We start from the raw sequence: 20,774 nt of genomic DNA, 5'->3' as shown, positions 1-20,774 counted from the left end.
CATACTCTCTTCGCTTCAATCATATTCATAGATCGTATCGTATATACTCTGCTATAATTCTGACTCTGGACATTGATTCGACTCAACAATTTGATTAATTTTGTCATGTCATGTTTTTTCTGTGTTTCTGACTTTTCATCCTCTTTCTAATATTAATGAAATATCTTAAATATTAAAAAAATCCGCGACAAAATAATATCACCATCAATACATTTTATGTTGAAAAGTGTAAAGACAGTAAGTTCTTAATAAGAAAGAATCTTGCCCAAGACCCGTTGAAGCGATTTCGATTTGAAACAGTGACTTGTCTATAGTTTTCTTACTTTGAACTCTAATATAACGTGTGACAGCTAGACAGTCAATATGACCACTCAAGAATTATAAGGAAGTAATATCCGCAATGTTTCTCCTATTATGTTGGTTTGATAGAGCCGTCCCTGTAGTAATAACGCACATGTCTTTTGAAGTTTAGTGATGTACAAATTGTCTTTGGGGAGCTTCTACGCGCTTTGTATAGTTATTGTTTGGAAATGAGAATATTATGATTAGTTCCTAACGGGGTGTCATTTATGCAGTTCCTATCTATCCCTTACCATCACCGTGCTGGAAAAGTATTTGAAATTTGCAACTATGTCAAAAACATTGTGCCAATTCGAGTGCATTTTGTTTAAAACAGAAGGAGGATCGGAACACGATTGGGACTACCTCGAAAACAAGTGATTTGTATTTTTCGTGCACATAATTTCGTGAGAAAGCAAAAAAGAAGGAAATTAAGCATCTCGGAGGAGCTTAATGTCCTTTAAGTACTCATTCGTTTTGTTGTGGCGATAATTATCTTGAGGTATCGCAGAGGAACTGACAATATTGTGATTGTGTTGCGCGCTCCTTCGAAGAGATACAATGGTAAGTGATTGGTCATCCTGTTTTCCCTCCTTCCATACATTGCTCATTCCTACACATACGTAATTGCACCAAAAATCACTTTATTTCGACTCGTTTAAATTATTTACAGTTCAGTTTCATGTTCATCCGAAGCTGTAATTCGTAAGCAGTTTCGGATACAACAATTATTACACAAAATTTTCCATATTGTAGAAGAATGTTCATATCAGGCCATACTGCAATACTTCAATTTTGCTATCAGTTCTGTTGTGGAATGCTAGACTGGCTTCTTTAGATTTTTAACTTTTATTAGTAATTACCGCGTTCCGTCCTCCATAAATGCAGTTTAATGCATTCAACCCTCTTTCATTGTTCTTACTAACCTTTTCAGTACTATCACTTTCCGTACTGACTATTACGTAGTTGTGATGTTTTTTGTAGATTTTGGTGTAAAAATTTATTCCAAATGATAAAATTTCCGCCTCTGAAATGTGTTCCCTATACAGCACATCGCGGAAAAGGTTTATGAAAAGGCTCTGCGAAATCAAGGATTTTTGGTGTTTACATTGAGTTCGTCTCAAGTAACGTACAGCTCAAAATTGGGCCAAGGCCTTCTGATGAAAATAAAAGTACCGATCCTGAGAAAAAAATCTTACCGTTAAGCGCAAAAAATAAACATTTTTGATTTTCAAAACATTTCAGTTGATAATGTTTATGATGCGTTCTTGACTTCTGTTGTATTACTTTTATTATTATTTATGAAAGATGTGTGGTATGATCACGTAGACTTTCAAGTAATACTCCGCTATAGTATATGTGAGAGAGCAATCTACCTAATACATTCGTATTTATAACTGTATCACCTAACCTAACGTATCTGTCTCGCTCTGTAGGTACTGACAAGAGTCAACCACACTACTTATTTATAACTGTGTCACCTAACTTAACATATCTGTCTCGCTCTGTAGGTACTGACAGAGTCAACCACATCACTTATTTATAACTGTGTCACCTAACCTAACATATCTGTCTCGCTCTGTAGGTACTGACAGAGTCAACCACACCACTTATTTATAACTGTGTCACCTAACCTAACATATCTGTCTCGCTCTGTAGGTATTGACAGAGTCAACCACACCACTTATTTATAACTGTGTCACCTAACCTAACTTTTGCTGTTTCGCTCTGTAGGTACTGACAGAGTCAACCACACTACTTATTTATAACTATGTCACCTAACCTAACTTATCTGTCTCGCTCTGTAGGTACTGATAGAGTCAACCACACCACTTATTTATAACTGTGTCACCTAACCTAACTTTTGCTGTTTCGCTCTGTAGGTACTGATAGAGTCAACCACACCACTTATTTATAACTGTGTCACCTAACCTAACATATCTGTCTCGCTCTGTAGGTACTGACAGAGTCAACCACACCACTTATTTATAACTGTGTCACCTAACCTAACATATCTGTCTCGCTCTGTAGGTATTGACAGAGTCAACCACACCACTTATTTATAACTGTGTCACCTAACCTAACTTTTGCTGTTTCGCTCTGTAGGTACTGACAGAGTCAACCACACTACTTATTTATAACTATGTCACCTAACCTAACTTATCTGTCTCGCTCTGTAGGTACTGATAGAGTCAACCACACCACTTATTTATAACTGTGTCACCTAACCTAACTTTTGCTGTTTCGCTCTGTAGGTACTGATAGAGTCAACCACACCACTTATTTATAACTGTGTCACCTAACCTAACTTTTGCTGTTTCGCTCTGTAGGTACTGATAGAGTCAACCACACCACTTATTTATAACTGTGTCACCTAACTTAACATATCTGTCTCGCTCTGTAGGTACTGACAGAGTCAACCACATCACTTATTTATAACTGTGTCACCTAACCTAACATATCTGTCTCGCTCTGTAGGTACTGACAGAGTCAACCACACCACTTATTTATAACTGTGTCACCTAACCTAACATATCTGTCTCGCTCTGTAGGTATTGACAGAGTCAACCACACCACTTATTTATAACTGTGTCACCTAACCTAACTTTTGCTGTTTCGCTCTGTAGGTACTGACAGAGTCAACCACACTACTTATTTATAACTATGTCACCTAACCTAACTTATCTGTCTCGCTCTGTAGGTACTGATAGAGTCAACCACACCACTTATTTATAACTGTGTCACCTAACCTAACTTTTGCTGTTTCGCTCTGTAGGTACTGATAGAGTCAACCACACCACTTATTTATAACTGTGTCACCTAACCTAACATATCTGTCTCGCTCTGTAGGTACTGACAGAGTCAACCACACTACTTATTTATAACTATGTCACCTAACCTAACTTATCTGTCTCGCTCTGTAGGTACTGATAGAGTCAACCACACCACTTATTTATAACTGTGTCACCTAACCTAACATATCTGTCTCGCTCTGTAGGTACTGACAGAGTCAACCACACCACTTATTTATAACTGTGTCACCTAACCTAACATATCTGTCTCGCTCTGTAGGTATTGACAGAGTCAACCACACCACTTATTTATAACTGTGTCACCTAACCTAACTTTTGCTGTTTCGCTCTGTAGGTACTGACAGAGTCAACCACACTACTTATTTATAACTATGTCACCTAACCTAACTTATCTGTCTCGCTCTGTAGGTACTGATAGAGTCAACCACACCACTTATTTATAACTGTGTCACCTAACCTAACTTTTGCTGTTTCGCTCTGTAGGTACTGATAGAGTCAACCACACCACTTATTTATAACTGTGTCACCTAACCTAACATATCTGTCTCGCTCTGTAGGTACTGACAGAGTCAACCACACCACTTATTTATAACTGTGTCACCTAACCTAACATATCTGTCTCGCTCTGTAGGTATTGACAGAGTCAACCACACCACTTATTTATAACTGTGTCACCTAACCTAACTTTTGCTGTTTCGCTCTGTAGGTACTGACAGAGTCAACCACACTACTTATTTATAACTATGTCACCTAACCTAACTTATCTGTCTCGCTCTGTAGGTACTGATAGAGTCAACCACACCACTTATTTATAACTGTGTCACCTAACCTAACTTTTGCTGTTTCGCTCTGTAGGTACTGATAGAGTCAACCACACCACTTATTTATAACTGTGTCACCTAACCTAACTTTTGCTGTTTCGCTCTGTAGGTACTGACAGAGTCAACCACACTACTTATTTATAACTATGTCACCTAACCTAACTTATCTGTCTCGCTCTGTAGGTACTGATAGAGTCAACCACACCACTTATTTATAACTGTGTCACCTAACCTAACTTTTGCTGTTTCGCTCTGTAGGTACTGACAGAGTCAACCACACTACTTATTTATAACTATGTCACCTAACCTAACTTATCTGTCTCGCTCTGTAGGTACTGATAGAGTCAACCACACCACTTATTTATAACTGTGTCACCTAATCTAACTTTTGCTGTTTCGCTCTGTAAGTACTGACAGAGTCAACCACACTACTTATTTATAACTCTGTCACCTAACCTAACCTATCTTTTTTTTTTTTTTTTTTTTTTTAATTTTTTTTAATTTTTTTTTATTCAGTTTTTTTTTTATTTGTACATTATTTTCTCTTACTTAGATCTGTGATGGACTCGCCCTGGGATAAATTTTTTTTATTGTTGATTTATTATGGTGGGAAAGAAATTTTCAGTTGATTTCACGAAGTAGGAGTTTACCAGATGTTGGCCTTAAAGCTGCTTTAGAAACAAGTGTTTAGATTTATTAGGGTAGAGAAAAAAAAAAATAGGAACATGACTGTATCGTCAGAGACCTCCGTGATGGTGGTTAATAATAGTAAGCCGAGCTAAAATGCTGGTGGGCCAACACGCCACTGGACTGGGGGTAGTCAAGTTTCATCCTTTGAACAAAGAGTTAGACATTTCACTGGAGGAGTAACAATTTATTGGTTTTGAGACGATTTAAAATTAATGTGACAGGTTCTAGGGCCATAATTGATGTGTTCCTTTAGTGCATTTCTGTCTTTTGAAAACAAAAAGCATTCAGAATTCAAAAGAACATAAATTAGAAATCGCATATGGTGATTTGGGGGGTTGGTTTGAGAAGGGGGAGTCTGGATTTGAAAGCGCGGGGAGACGGTCGGGACAGTCAGCGTTGAAGGGCGGAAGAAGCAAGTCGATAGTCGTGGTTAAGGAGCGCGGGCGGGTAGTCAGTTTTTGGGAGTCTGGATTTGAAAGCGCGGGGAGACGGTCGGGACAGTTAGCGTTGAAGGTCGGAAGAAGCAAGTCGATAGTCGGTGGTTAGAAAAAGCGGTTCAAGATAGTCAGTTTGAAAACGTTGGGAGGCGGGAAATAAAGTCAAGGGGGTCAGAGTTTCAAGGTCTGGGAGACGGTCAGGAATAATCAGGATCGGTCAGCGTTTTAAGATAGTCGAGTTAGTAAAAAACTAGGAAGCGCGTCAACAAGAATTAATCGTCGGGACGCGAACACGGCTAAAATCATTTAGTGTAGAAGGTGCGGTTTTCTAACAGCATGAGTTTTCTGCATGTGACTGTGTTTGTTTTTTTTTTTAATTATTTGGATTGTTGACACTAAGATGTATCGGTAAGTCTATTATAATCTAATTATTAACACTTATTTCCTTAATGTAAACCGAATAGTCCAATTGTATTTTAAAGTAAGGGTATTTAACTTGAGCACTATAGGTCCGGACCTGTTAGCAAGGGAGGCCATAAATCACCTAATGCGTTGAAGTGACCGGGTCTTGGCGATTACAAAAGGACTAAGAGCGGTTACCCTGAAGCCGCTTAAGATCATTCAACAATAGACATTGTTTATGAGCTAGACAATTTTGTTTTCTGCAATTTAAGATGATTTAATAATTCTCCAGTAATAATATTTAACGATTAGGTTATACGGAATTCATAAAATATATTTAATTAAATATAACTTATTCAAACATCACTCTTTTCATTCATTTTGAATCGGGATAACGCAGCGGGTTACAGCTAGCCGCCGGGAGAATTCATCTGTCTGGCATTCCTATTCTATGAAGTGAGATTTTCATTTTTCATAAGTTTGACGGGGACGGAGTGTACGAATTTTCCGTAGGCTGTCCTATCTTACCAAAGCGACAAAAGCGAAGGGAACGAAATTTGTAATTTGGCTTGCCTAATAGGGACTCTTGTGTTAGCAAAGTCGATAACCCTGGATACCGATATAACGTCTATTTTAGTATAGCAGCGCCGGCTTTTTCCCCTGCTATTGGTGTGGTTGAGTTATTCCCGTACAAGCACCGGTGTCTGTCGAAGGTGTTGGCGGACCAGCCTTAGATAGTCACCTGGAATAGACCCCTGTTTCGAGTATTTTCAGCTGGTGAGAGGACGCTTTCACTGAGTTCAGATCGAAGGGAACGAAAATTGCTAATGGGCTTTCCTACTTGAGTTAGCTGGTAGACGAAGGAACAAAGCGGATAAGGGCTATGCTATTCTTGGCTGGCGTGTGAGGAGGATTTTCTCGCTGACAGAACGAAGGGATCGTGACGAATATGAAGTTGTTTCGGCGTTTTCTGACGTCCTTCCTGTCAAATTCAATAAGTACTTACCCCACTATAGGAGGAGAAGTCATCCAGAATTAGGTTGGAAATTGACTCCGACTGAAACCGTTTGAGCTGACGGAGATCGGATGATTTCAGATTCACGACCTGATGATTCCAGTATCCCTGATCCTTAGCGCCGGAAGTCGAGGATATCAATTTCTACCATTCTTTGATATTTGAAGCGAACGGAGGGTAACAAACGATAGAGCGAATGACCATGACTTTGAAGTGGGGTAAAATCTCCCGTCTAGGAAACATTCGTTATGTCGGATGGACGCCCCGTTCAAATTAAATATTGACATGACTATTTTGAGTGTGGACGAAAGACTTGAAGTATGTTCTGTATTGTACATATGATAAATATGTGTCATTACCTCTACTGGAACGAGAAGCTGTATAGACTGGAGCCAGGAGCTATTTGGAGTAGCGTGACTGCAGAGGCGAAGTCGAACAAACTGAAGCTGAATTCATCATTATCCTTACGAGCGTAAACCAGAGGGGTGTTCACGGGACTCCCGAACTCCTGACGTTGCTGATGCAAACCACTTCAGTATATGTTTATGTTTGAGGTTAGTAGAGTGGACTCCTAATTTTCGGCATGCTGGCGAAGCTCAACTCATCATCGATTTGGGGGAGGTTGACGCGACCTAAACCTCGCGCTACCCACGTGACCCAAATGGTTCCTGACACCAGGCTATCATGCCACCGGACCAGAGCAGCTCCTTGTACCTAACGGTATAAGATGAATCTTCATCATTCATCATCAACATCAACATCAACAGCTACCACCAAGGACCCACATTCCACCTTCATCACCCTCCGGCAGGAGGCAAAACATGTCATTATCTCATCTGTCGCTGAGCGATATTCAATTCATTTCTGGAGGTGTTGGGATTGGACCATCAACTTGGCTGCTCTCGAGCTGGTCACGTTGATGGATGGGATTTGGACGGAGACCAATCGAAAGCAACACATGTTTTGTCTCTAGCTATTCCCGAAAATACCTACTCATAGAAATAACTCACAAAACTAACAATCCATAGTCAAATCATTAACTTAGAATCTTGTGCATCTTGAATTGAATTGTCTATAGTGAATTTTATGTACTTAATTTGTAATTAATTGTCTCATTATATTAGCACATTATCAACTGCAGCAACCGGAAACGTTTGGGCGAGCAAACAAGGTAGGAAAAGGTAGTTAAAATCAGGATAGTCGGTCATTGTCTTATTTTCAAACCATACAGAATGTAACACGCCTCATCTAAAAAGAACCAAAGTTACCACAACCAATTAAAATGATCCTTCAATGAATTAATCCCTGTCGAAACAAAAAATTGACACAACGTGACATATTAATTCGTTAAGATTGAAGGGTTGATAAACCGCGAGAAGTTGCAAACCGAAACGAGCAAAATATTAATCCGTTAAGAAGATCTATCTGGCTTCTTTCCTTTGTTTAAAACATTACAGTGGTGCCGTGACCAGGAGGTGAGGTTTTAAAATGTTTTACATTCTGGATGGTTCAAGACAATGAAAAAATATATATATAAAAAAGCCAGGTTTAATAGTTCAGTGTTTTAAATACAAAACTGCGAAAAGTAGTGAATTTCTACAGTAATAGTTGAGCTATACGTGAATTTATCAGTAGGGTAAAAATTAATTTATTTAAATTCCAAATAAAAATATACGAACGAAATTTTATGATGTTATCCAACCTCCGATAGGACACAGTGAGTAAAGGTATTACATTGTGGAGGGAGAAAATAGTTCCTTCAGTAGTAGACCAAACACCAGCGCATTAGTTTATTTGCTTTAAATGCTAAATATCCGTAATAAAAATATCCGTGAATTTATCAGTAGGGAATAAATTAGATTATTTAAATTTTAAATAAAATTGTAAAACAAAATTTTGTATTGTCATCCAACCTCCGATAGGACATAGTGAGTAAAGGTATTACATTGTGGAGGGAGAAAATAGTTCCGTCAGTAGTAGACCTAAACCAGCGCATTGGTTTATTTGCTTCAAATGCTAAATATCCGTAATAAAAATATCCGTGGATTTATCAGTAGGGAATAAATTAGATTATTTAAATTTTAAATAAAATTGTAAAACAAAATTTTGTATTGTCATCCAACCTCCGATAAGACATATTTATTAAAGGTATTACATTGTGGAGGGAGAAAATAGTTTCTTCAAGTAGTAGACACAAACCCAGTTCATTCTAGAGGCTGATGTCCAACCTCCGATAAGGGCTGAAATAACAGATAAAACTTTTTTTATGTTTCCTTATTCATTGAAATTATTTATTACATGCATTTAGGATTTTTTCGACCGCCATGCTAGGCACATGCCCGTGTTACTTTGAAGGGAGACGAAAAGGGAAAGCAATTTAAACAAACATTTTAAAGTCAATAATAGACGTACGGTGAGGAAGACCCTAGGGCCAAGACGGTTGTAAAATCATAACAAAGATGTATTGTACTACTAGACCGGAGCCTCTTCCCGGGGGGGACAAAACCAAATAATAGCTTATTACGTCACTTACTATGAACTTGACCATTTATAAGTGGGTCGACGGAACAGATTTATATTATCTTGAAATGTTAGAAAAGATTCAGTGAACAATAAAAGTGGGCACTGGTAGAGTATTTATGTTTCGTTACCTAACGGGTATTCTTCCATGAAAAGAAGGCCGTGTCCTTGTGCAGTGAATATCTACAATAAATTGATTCAATTTTGATATAACCTAACTTGCTAATTGAATAAAGTGATGATGAGGACATTACGGCGTGAATCAGTGATTAAGTTTTGTGATTAAAACAATTAAATTCTTTTCAAATTAAACAAAAAGTATGTACTACAATAATAAACGGAGGGATCAACATAATTTAATAATAAAAAAATAATCTAACTCATCTTAAGCACAGTTCGAATGTAAAATCGATCGGGGCCTTCAATTCAAAACGGTTGAATAATAATAGGATTCCTGAAACGTAATAGAAACACGAGTGTTAAGATTTTAATAAAAGTTGCGTATTGAAATAAAGGGTTCGATAAAAAAAAATATGTATACATATAAACATATTTATACCTAGGGTTTCCCTGATAATTTTCAGACTCCCCATCGAATCAACATTAATTACCTCGGTAGTGTCATCAACATTACTAAACCTTTCCCTGTCCCGATTTTCGACCAACGATTAAACTTCATAATTGGAGAATTAGATAGTTTCGCTGTAATAATATCACACAAATATTAGCAAGCCGAAATGGTTTTTTTTCCTGCGCTATCGCGTGGACGAAGACGCCAGCGTGAACTGAGCGGATCAGCGCGGCATACTGAAAGCTTCACTCTTTCGCGGTTTTATGCAATGTAAAAAGGAATGATAGACAGGGTGAAAAGACATTAGAGATTCTGGGATGAAAGGGGCGTAACTCGCTGTTGGAGGCGTCTAGCTGAAGGTAACCTGCGAGGTCCCTGCAAGGTTATGTGGAAGAGATGTTCACGCGATATTCCGTAGGAATAAACCCGTTAAAGTTCTATCAAGTACTCTAATGGCGTCGACCTGGAACCTGATGTAAGCCAACGCAATCTTGGCTTAATTACAACAGATTCTAAGAGGTGAAGTGTAGGTCTGACAGCACGTGGAAGGAGGGCTTCATCAGACGAAACTTACATGACACATTTTCGCGTCAGCATCGTGATATGGGATGCAATTACTTTCCCCATTTAGAGACAGTAAAGTAGGTTCACAGAAGTGAATACGCTGGAACAATATCTGGAAGTGTTGGGAAGTCTCAATTCGTTTTCCTTCAGGCGTGGTGGGTTCTGGTAGGTCACGGTACCTTTAAGAAGTGGGTCGCCAGCTATTAGAGTATAGCCTAAGACACGCTGAGGTCAATGTTTGAGTTCTGATCACCATTCACCGTTATTGTTTGGCTAATGTAAGACAGCGTAGTTTGAAAGAGATTTCATTTGTATAGTTTACCCCTTTTTCCTTCCCCTCCCCCTCCACACTTCTTTTCCCATAATACGACTTAGATGTTCAACAAAACTCTTATCAAAATATTAGTAGCTACTACAATATTAGGTTCCTTGAGTTAGCTTTTCACGAAAACGGCGCTATATAAATTATTCAATAATAATAATTATTATTATCAGGCGTCCTGTAAGGAGCAATAGGAAATTAGACACACGGTTCTACGAGAAATAATTTATCAATTAAATTGGTAAAGAGATTATCCACTCTAATTAGACGGAACTGAATTACCGCAAAACATATAGGTACACTAATAGATTTTTCATATAGAAGGAGTCCTATTCACATGAATTAAAACATCAAAACAAATTACCCAACGCTTAAAAATGCGAATAATTAATACGAAATAACTCTCAAGATCTCGGTTACTGTATGCTCAGTCATAAAACAATTAACAACGGCGCTAACACAAAAAAGGTAGCGAGGGCCCCATAACGGACCTACCAGAGGTTTAACTGATAGCGTGTGGCCAAGGAAAAAAAAAATAAGAACGTCGAGCGAGACAGGGGCGGATTGGGAAATCTTTCGTAGAAAAAAAATATATATATAAAAAAATAAAATAAAAAGTAAAAGGGATTAGGAGTTTTAACAATTTTAGCGACAAGAACAGGGCAGTGGGGAGCGAGTGAAACCTAGGAAGGTTGGGAAAAAAAATGTATTATTGGCGAGTTCAAACGTGTTCTGCTGCTAAGTTGATGGAACAATAATAGCTGACAATAGCTTATCTCCGTATCTACTCCCACTATTATTTTTCCAGAAGGGAGCTGTGATGGACTCGCCCTGGGATAAATTTTTTTTATTGTTGATTTATTATGGTGGGAAAGAAATTTTCAGTTGATTTCACGAAGTAGGAGTTTACCAGATGTTGGCCTTAAAGCTGCTTTAGAAACAAGTGTTTAGATTTATTAGGGTAGAGAAAAAAAAAATAGGAACATGACTGTATCGTCAGAGACCTCCGTGATGGTGGTTAATAATAGTAAGCCGAGCTAAAATGCTGGTGGGCCAACACGCCACTGGACTGGGGGTAGTCAAGTTTCATCCTTTGAACAAAGAGTTAGACATTTCACTGGAGGAGTAACAATTTATTGGTTTTGAGACGATTTAAAATTAATGTGACAGGTTCTAGGGCCATAATTGATGTGTTCCTTTAGTGCATTTCTGTCTTTTGAAAACAAAAAGCATTCAGAATTCAAAAGAACATAAATTAGAAATCGCATATGGTGATTTGGGGGGTTGGTTTGAGAAGGGGGAGTCTGGATTTGAAAGCGCGGGGAGACGGTCGGGACAGTCAGCGTTGAAGGGCGGAAGAAGCAAGTCGATAGTCGTGGTTAAGGAGCGCGGGCGGGTAGTCAGTTTTTGGGAGTCTGGATTTGAAAGCGCGGGGAGACGGTCGGGACAGTTAGCGTTGAAGGTCGGAAGAAGCAAGTCGATAGTCGGTGGTTAGAAAAAGCGGTTCAAGATAGTCAGTTTGAAAACGTTGGGAGGCGGGAAATAAAGTCAAGGGGGTCAGAGTTTCAAGGTCTGGGAGACGGTCAGGAATAATCAGGATCGGTCAGCGTTTTAAGATAGTCGAGTTAGTAAAAAACTAGGAAGCGCGTCAACAAGAATTAATCGTCGGGACGCGAACACGGCTAAAATCATTTAGTGTAGAAGGTGCGGTTTTCTAACAGCATGAGTTTTCTGCATGTGACTGTGTTTGTTTTTTTTTTAATTATTTGGATTGTTGACACTAAGATGTATCGGTAAGTCTATTATAATCTAATTATTAACACTTATTTCCTTAATGTAAACCGAATAGTCCAATTGTATTTTAAAGTAAGGGTATTTAACTTGAGCACTATAGGTCCGGACCTGTTAGCAAGGGAGGCCATAAATCACCTAATGCGTTGAAGTGACCGGGTCTTGGCGATTACAAAAGGACTAAGAGCGGTTACCCTGAAGCCGCTTAAGATCATTCAACAATAGACATTGTTTATGAGCTAGACAATTTTGTTTTCTGCAATTTAAGATGATTTAATAATTCTCCAGTAATAATATTTAACGATTAGGTTATACGGAATTCATAAAATATATTTAATTAAATATAACTTATTCAAACATCACTCTTTTCATTCATTTTGAATCGGGATAACGCAGCGGGTTACAGCTAGCCGCCGGGAGAATTCATCTGTCTGGCATTCCTATTCTATGAAGTGAGATTTTCATTTTTCATAAGTTTGACGGGGACGGAGTGTACGAATTTTCCGTAGGCTGTCCTATCTTACCAAAGCGACAAAAGCGAAGGGAACGAAATTTGTAATTTGGCTTGCCTAATAGGGACTCTTGTGTTAGCAAAGTCGATAACCCTGGATACCGATATAACGTCTATTTTAGTATAGCAGCGCCGGCTTTTTCCCCTGCTATTGGTGTGGTTGAGTTATTCCCGTACAAGCACCGGTGTCTGTCGAAGGTGTTGGCGGACCAGCCTTAGATAGTCACCTGGAATAGACCCCTGTTTCGAGTATTTTCAGCTGGTGAGAGGACGCTTTCACTGAGTTCAGATCGAAGGGAACGAAAATTGCTAATGGGCTTTCCTACTTGAGTTAGCTGGTAGACGAAGGAACAAAGCGGATAAGGGCTATGCTATTCTTGGCTGGCGTGTGAGGAGGATTTTCTCGCTGACAGAACGAAGGGATCGTGACGAATATGAAGTTGTTTCGGCGTTTTCTGACGTCCTTCCTGTCAAATTCAATAAGTACTTACCCCACTATAGGAGGAGAAGTCATCCAGAATTAGGTTGGAAATTGACTCCGACTGAAACCGTTTGAGCTGACGGAGATCGGATGATTTCAGATTCACGACCTGATGATTCCAGTATCCCTGATCCTTAGCGCCGGAAGTCGAGGATATCAATTTCTACCATTCTTTGATATTTGAAGCGAACGGAGGGTAACAAACGATAGAGCGAATGACCATGACTTTGAAGTGGGGTAAAATCTCCCGTCTAGGAAACATTCGTTATGTCGGATGGACGCCCCGTTCAAATTAAATATTGACATGACTATTTTGAGTGTGGACGAAAGACTTGAAGTATGTTCTGTATTGTACATATGATAAATATGTGTCATTACCTCTACTGGAACGAGAAGCTGTATAGACTGGAGCCAGGAGCTATTTGGAGTAGCGTGACTGCAGAGGCGAAGTCGAACAAACTGAAGCTGAATTCATCATTATCCTTACGAGCGTAAACCAGAGGGGTGTTCACGGGACTCCCGAACTCCTGACGTTGCTGATGCAAACCACTTCAGTATATGTTTATGTTTGAGGTTAGTAGAGTGGACTCCTAATTTTCGGCATGCTGGCGAAGCTCAACTCATCATCGATTTGGGGGAGGTTGACGCGACCTAAACCTCGCGCTACCCACGTGACCCAAATGGTTCCTGACACCAGGCTATCATGCCACCGGACCAGAGCAGCTCCTTGTACCTAACGGTATAAGATGAATCTTCATCATTCATCATCAACATCAACATCAACAGCTACCACCAAGGACCCACATTCCACCTTCATCACCCTCCGGCAGGAGGCAAAACATGTCATTATCTCATCTGTCGCTGAGCGATATTCAATTCATTTCTGGAGGTGTTGGGATTGGACCATCAACTTGGCTGCTCTCGAGCTGGTCACGTTGATGGGTGGGATTTGGACGGAGACCAATCGAAAGCAACACATGTTTTGTCTCTAGCTATTCCCGAAAATACCTACTCATAGAAATAACTCACAAAACTAACAATCCATAGTCAAATCATTAACTTAGAATCTTGTGCATCTTGAATTGAATTGTCTATAGTGAATTTTATGTACTTAATTTGTAATTAATTGTCTCATTATATTAGCACATTATCAACTGCAGCAACCGGAAACGTTTGGGCGAGCAAACAAGGTAGGAAAAGGTAGTTAAAATCAGGGTAGTCGGTCATTGTCTTATTTTCAAACCATACAGAATGTAACACGCCTCATCTAAAAAGAACCAAAGTTACCACAACCAATTAAAATGATCCTTCAATGAATTAATCCCTGTCGAAACAAAAAATTGACACAACGTGACATATTAATTCGTTAAGATTGAAGGGTTGATAAACCGCGAGAAGTTGCAAACCGAAACGAGCAAAATATTAATCCGTTAAGAAGATCTATCTGGCTTCTTTCCTTTGTTTAAAACATTACAGATCTTACAAAACTGATCAATCAGTTTAATTGTAAGAAATCTCTCACTTTTTCTATTTATTAGCTTATAACAATATATTTAATTTCAACTTGATATCTTGGTACCACAATATTAATTGTTTTTATGTTTGACGGAGGTAGAACGATCTAATTTTCGTTTTTATTTTTGAATGACATGTCTCATTTTTAATATCTTCTGGTAATGAGTTAAACAATTCCGGAATTTTATGTCTTTTTGTTCTATCTCCGTATACATTTTGCGATATTTTAATAATAAACATTTGTGCTTCTCTATGCCTAGTAGGGTAGTTATGGTTTACAGGTTTTTTGAATTCTGTATTCCAGAATTCATCTAGCGTTAGTTGGTAATCTATCCTACTATGTATAGAGAGCACATTACACAAAGAAAACATTTTTTTATAATCGCCTACACATAATTGTATTTTTTTTTTGCCTGATATCAATTTTAGGAAACGGATTTGTAATTGTTCTATTTTATTTAAGTACGTTTTATACGTTAATCCGTAACTATTTACTCAGTATCCTATAATTGATTCCGCTAATGCATTATATATACAGTATAATATATTTTTATTGACAAAGTTTTTTAGGTGATAAAATTTCCCTAATATGGATCTTAATCTATTACATACATTTTCAATGTGATTTGACCAGTTAAAATTGACATCTATTGTAAGACCAAGGTATGTATATTGGTAAACTTTTTCTATGTTTGGGCATTTACATGGCAGATATTGGTTTTTTGTGTGAAAACAATCGTATGAATGACTTTTTATATGCAGTTCTTTATCCTGACAACTTGCATATGGAGAGTGTATAAGCATATATTTTTATTATATCTGTATCGCTCTGTAGGTACTGACACGACACTACTTATTTTTGCCACATTTTCCAGTATGAACAACATGGAATAATAAATTATTATAATTTACTTTTTAACATATATATATTATATGCTTTTCACACAATAGTGTTGGGTATTTTAGGTAATTTACAACTAAGCTTGTTATAGAAATTTATTTTTGGGGTATTATTCCGTGTTGCGCTACCTCCTTCTCTAGCCAACGTTCCGGATAGCATTATAGTAACCATCATCAGGGCCGATGTGATACTTTTGGTCGTGAAAATCTCACATCATATCTAACTCACGTTGTTTTTGAAAATCCGTTTGTTTTAACTTAAAGAAATACTTGTTTCCAGATATTTGTTCCATCGACCAGCAGTATTCCTCGTTTATTCGAACATTTGGAAAAAATACGTTTTTCGGGAAGAATACACAAATTTCAGAGAAACCAAATTAATTTTTAATGATTTTACAAACATTATAGACATTGCGTATTTGAACACACTGTAAAAACTTGTTTGAGTTCAATACCTACTTTCAAATGATTTTTTTCTGATTTAAAATCCACTACAAAGTAGGAATACGTTTAAAGTACCTAACGAGTATCGAACGAGGATGCAGGGATTGTACAATTAATTATAAAAGTAAATTAATTATTCATATTACAATGTTATTATTAGTATTCATTCAGATTATCAGTTTCTGCAATTATAATTAAATTTGGCAATTACAATTTCTGCCCAAATGGCTCAGATGATGATCACACTTTTTTATTTTATTTCGAACACAACGCTCTCAGTCTCAACGCTATTATCGTATCGCTAAAGTAACGCATTTTGACAAAAGGAATAAAGTAAAGCCACTCACTTGGTACTCCAGCTTGTAAAGGCAGGGGAACTTTCTCCTCTGGTCGCACAGCTTCACGAAGTTCTTCAGCTCCACGGGCCTGTCGGGGATAGTAGCGGATATGGAACCGTTTTCGTCAGCTGCAAAAAAGAAAATAAAGAAGTTATTTTATTTGTGACATTATCAAACCTTTATTATCGCCGCCCCATGAACCATTTATTGGTTAACAACTCTGCCATAGGTCACCCCAAGTGGTTCGCTACGTTTGGTGACTTAGCAGGGGTGCCCGGGTACATAGGGTAAGGTGTGTTCAGGATACGCCTGCCTACAAGCTGCGTTGGGAGGCTGGTCACAAGCTGCGTAGTGCCGATATATGTGTGTCCGTCGCTCCTGAACACAATAATCCCTAGATTCCTACCCATCTATTATATTTTTCCTCTTCAGAACTTCCTCTTCTTCCTTTTCTTAAAAAGACCCTCCACAGAGCATCCCCAAAGATTACACAAATTATTCTCCTCAGGGCCTCCCGTGTGAGGTTAGTGTGAAAAAATAAAATTAAATACATCTATTTGATTTTCACTTTTGTTTTTGGTGACGAAAAAATGCAAATCTTAGATGCGAAAATTAACTCACTTCCCGACATCCGATCAAGCTGAAACTCAGCAGATAAACTCGTTGTATGACAATGCATTCTATCAACTTGGTGGCAGTGATATATAGCCACACGGACATATATTCATTTCTCTGAAATCGGATGACATTACAGCATAACATACGAAATAAATGTCGATCATATTCGATCGGCATTTGGCGAGGTCGGTAGAGTGGTCGACTCCAACTTCTATGAAAGAAGGTTCAATCTACAGTCAAATCATTTGTATTTTTAAGTTTTAAAATACATCTTTAAATAGATGTAATATATTGTTTTTATGGGATGATTTTGTAAATTTTTCACAAGGTTAATAAATACCTTTCGCTGAAAATGAATTTAAACAGTATAAGTGGTTTCAGGAAATATTTTTTCTGAATATTTTAAAATAATGTCACTATCCGCTTTTCTCTGTTTGTGCGCTTAGTTCTTCTAAGCGACACAACGGATTTTAATATGGTTTTCTCTATAATTTAGACAATTTCTTCCGGAAGTTTTATACTGGAATATATTGATAGAAGGGTACACTTCAGCTGGTTTATTATAATATGGTTACTAGCTGACGTATGCCCGGCATTGTTTGGTGTTATTTTGATGTATCTCACAAGGTTTAACCAGCGTTAGCAATGTAAGCGCCCGAAAATATATTTTTACTACTTGATAAAAAAACTTTTCTCTACTTTCTATAAATATAATCAACCTTCCGGAAGAATTTCTCTAAATGATAACGACAACCTGGTTAAAATCTGTTGCGTAGATCAGAAGAACTAAACACACAAACAGACAAGCGCGGATAGCTACTTTGTTTTATACTAAATTATTATAAGCAATAATTAGTCACCTGAAATATCCATACAAATTCAAAATATCTACCGAGTTAAAATAACGCGCCGGGTTGATTTATTTTTACTCGGGAGATATTTAAAATTTGTATGGATATTTCAGGCGAATAATTATTGCTTATAATAATTTGTTATCCTTTGTGCTATGCATAAAAAACGTGTCTTATAAACATTAGTTTTTATTTTTTATTTTTTTTTATTAGTCAAAAAAAAGATACATGATTTACATTACACAATATTGAATAAAGTACAGTTATTAATTACATAATATATGTATTTGATGTACCCCCATAAATAAGCAGGGCTTGTGTGTATGGGGGTGTTGTTATATTGGTTTATATTTGATATTATTCAGTTCAACTGTTTGTCATTAAAAATTGTTTTATACTATTTAGAGATTAGTTTTGTCTCTTCGATTTGTTTTTGTAAACATACTGTAATGTTTTCCGCCTCCCCCAAGTTTCTTACTAACGGATCAATCTTCTGCTCGTTTGATTTGCTTTTGCAACTTCTCGCGGTTTATCAACCCTTCAATCTTAACGAATTAATATGTCACGTTGTGTCAATTTTTTGTTTCGACAGGGATTAATTCATTGAAGGATCCTTTTAATTGGTTGTGGTAACTTTGGTTCTTTTTAGATGAGGCGTGTTACATTCTGTATGGTTTGAAAATAAAACAATGACCGACTACCCTGATTTTAACTACCTTTTCCTACCTTGTTTGCTCGCCCAAACGTTTCCGGTTGCGGCAGTTGATAATGTGCTAATATAATGAGACAATTAATTACAAGTACATGAAATTCGCTATAGATAATTCAATTCAAGATGCACAAAATTCTAAGTTAATGATTTGACTATGGATTGTTAGTTTTGTGAGTTATTTCTATGAGTAGGTATTTTCGGGAATAGCTAGAGACAAAACATATGTTGCTTTCGATTGGTCTCCGTCCAAATCCCATCCATCAACGTGACCAGCTCGAGAGCAGCCAAGTTGATGGTCCAATCCCAATACCTCCAGAAATGAATTGAATATCGCTCAGCGACAGATGAAATAATGACATGTTTTGCCTCCTGCCGGAGGGTGATGAAGGTGGAATGTGGGTCCTTGGTGGTAACTGTTGATGTTGATGTTGATGATGAATGATGAAGATTCATCTTATACCGTTAGGTACAAGGGGCTGCTCCGGTCCGGTGGCATGATTGCCTGGTGTCAGGAACCATTTGGGCCACGTGGGTAGCGCGAGGTTTAGGTCGCGTCAACCTCCCCCAAATCGATGATGAGTTGAGCTTCGCCAGCATGCCGAAAATTAGGAGTCCACTCTACTAACCTCAAACATAAACATATACTGAAGTGGTTTGCATCAGCAACGTCAGGAGTTCGGGAGTCCCGTGAACACCCCTCTGGTTTACGCTCGTAAAAATAATGATGAATTCAGCTTCAGTTTGTTCGACTTCGCCTCTGCAGTCACGCTACTCCAAATAGCTCCTGGCTCCAGTCTATACAGCTTCTCGTTCCAGTAGAGGTAATGACACATATTTATCATATGTACAATACAGAACATACTTCAAGTCTTTCGTCCACACTCAAAATAGTCATGTCAATATTTAATTTGGATGAGGGCGTCCATCCGACATAACGAATGTTTCCTAGACGGGAGATTTTACCCCACTTCAAAGTCATGGTCATTCGCTCTATCGTTTGTTACCCTCCGTTCGCTTCAAATATCAAAGAATAGTAGAAATTGATATCCTCGACTTCCGGCGCTAAGGATCAGGGATACTGGAATCATCAGGTCGTGAATCTGAAATCATCCGATCTCCGTCAGCTCAAACGGTTTCAGTCGGAGTCAATTTCCAACCTAATTCTGGATGACTTCTCCTCCTATAGTGGGGTAAGTACTTATTGAATTTGACAGGAAGGACGTCAGAAAGCGCCGAAACAACTTCATATTCGTCACGATCCCTTCGTTCTGTCAGCGAGAAAATCCTCCTCACACGCCAGCCAAGAATAGCATAGCCCTTATCCGCTTTGTTCCTTCGTCTACCAGCTAACTCAAGTAGGAAAGCCCATTAGCAATTTTCGTTCCCTTCGATCTGAACTCAGTGAAAGCGTCCTCTCACCAGCTGAAAATACTCGAAACAGGGGTCTATTCCGGGTGACTATCTAAGGCTGGTTCGCCAACACCTTCGACAGAAACCGGTGCTTTTACGGGAATAACTCAACCACACCAATAGCAGGGGAAAAAGCCGGCGCTGCTATACTAAAATAGACGTTATCTCGGTATCCAGGGTTATCGACTTTGCTAACACAAAAGTCCCTATTAGGCAAGCCAAATTAAAAATTTCGTTCCCTTCGCTTTTGTCGCTTTGGTAAGATAGGACAGCCTACGGAAAATTCGTATACTTCGTCCCCGTCAAACCTATGAATAATTAAAATCTCGCTTGATAGAATAGGAATGCCAGACAGATGCACTCTCTCGGCGACTAGCCTCGATCCGCTGCGTTATTCCGATTCAAAAATGAATTAAAAGAGTGATGTTTGAATAAATTATATTTAATTAAATATATTTTATGAATTCCGTATAGAATAAGTTGAATTCCCAAGGAGGATACGACAACTCATTTTCAAATAACAGGCATTGAAGCATTTAATTTACCATTCTATCCGTTACTATAAAAACACTGCATAAATACAATGGTTTGTGTTCTATAAATTTTGGCGCTAAATATAACTACTAGAGAATTATTAAATCATTTTAAACTCATAAACAATGTCTATTGTTGGATGATCTAAAGCGGTTTCAGGGTAACCGTTCTTCGT

At 38.1% G+C, this 20,774-nt stretch overlaps 1 protein-coding gene across 1 annotated transcript in view; it reads right to left on the bottom strand.

Moving 5' to 3' along the window:
- Positions 1–20,774, bottom strand: part of Ptp36E (protein tyrosine phosphatase 36E) — a 625,696-nt gene that overhangs the window by 280,289 nt on the left and 324,633 nt on the right. Inside the window, exon 4 of the mRNA XM_089638731.1 lies at positions 16,484–16,602. Coding sequence (XP_089494857.1) covers positions 16,484–16,602 — 119 coding nt within the window. The remainder of the gene's footprint in view (positions 1–16,483; positions 16,603–20,774) is intronic.

This window comes from Hesperophylax consimilis, chromosome 13 (assembly GCF_061612785.1).
Source record: "Hesperophylax consimilis isolate HC1 chromosome 13, BYU_Hcon_1.0, whole genome shotgun sequence".
In the NCBI taxonomy this organism is placed as follows: Eukaryota; Metazoa; Arthropoda; class Insecta; order Trichoptera; family Limnephilidae; genus Hesperophylax; species Hesperophylax consimilis.
The sequence above is the reverse complement of the archived record's forward strand: the minus strand, read 5'-3'. Positions and strand labels throughout refer to the sequence as shown.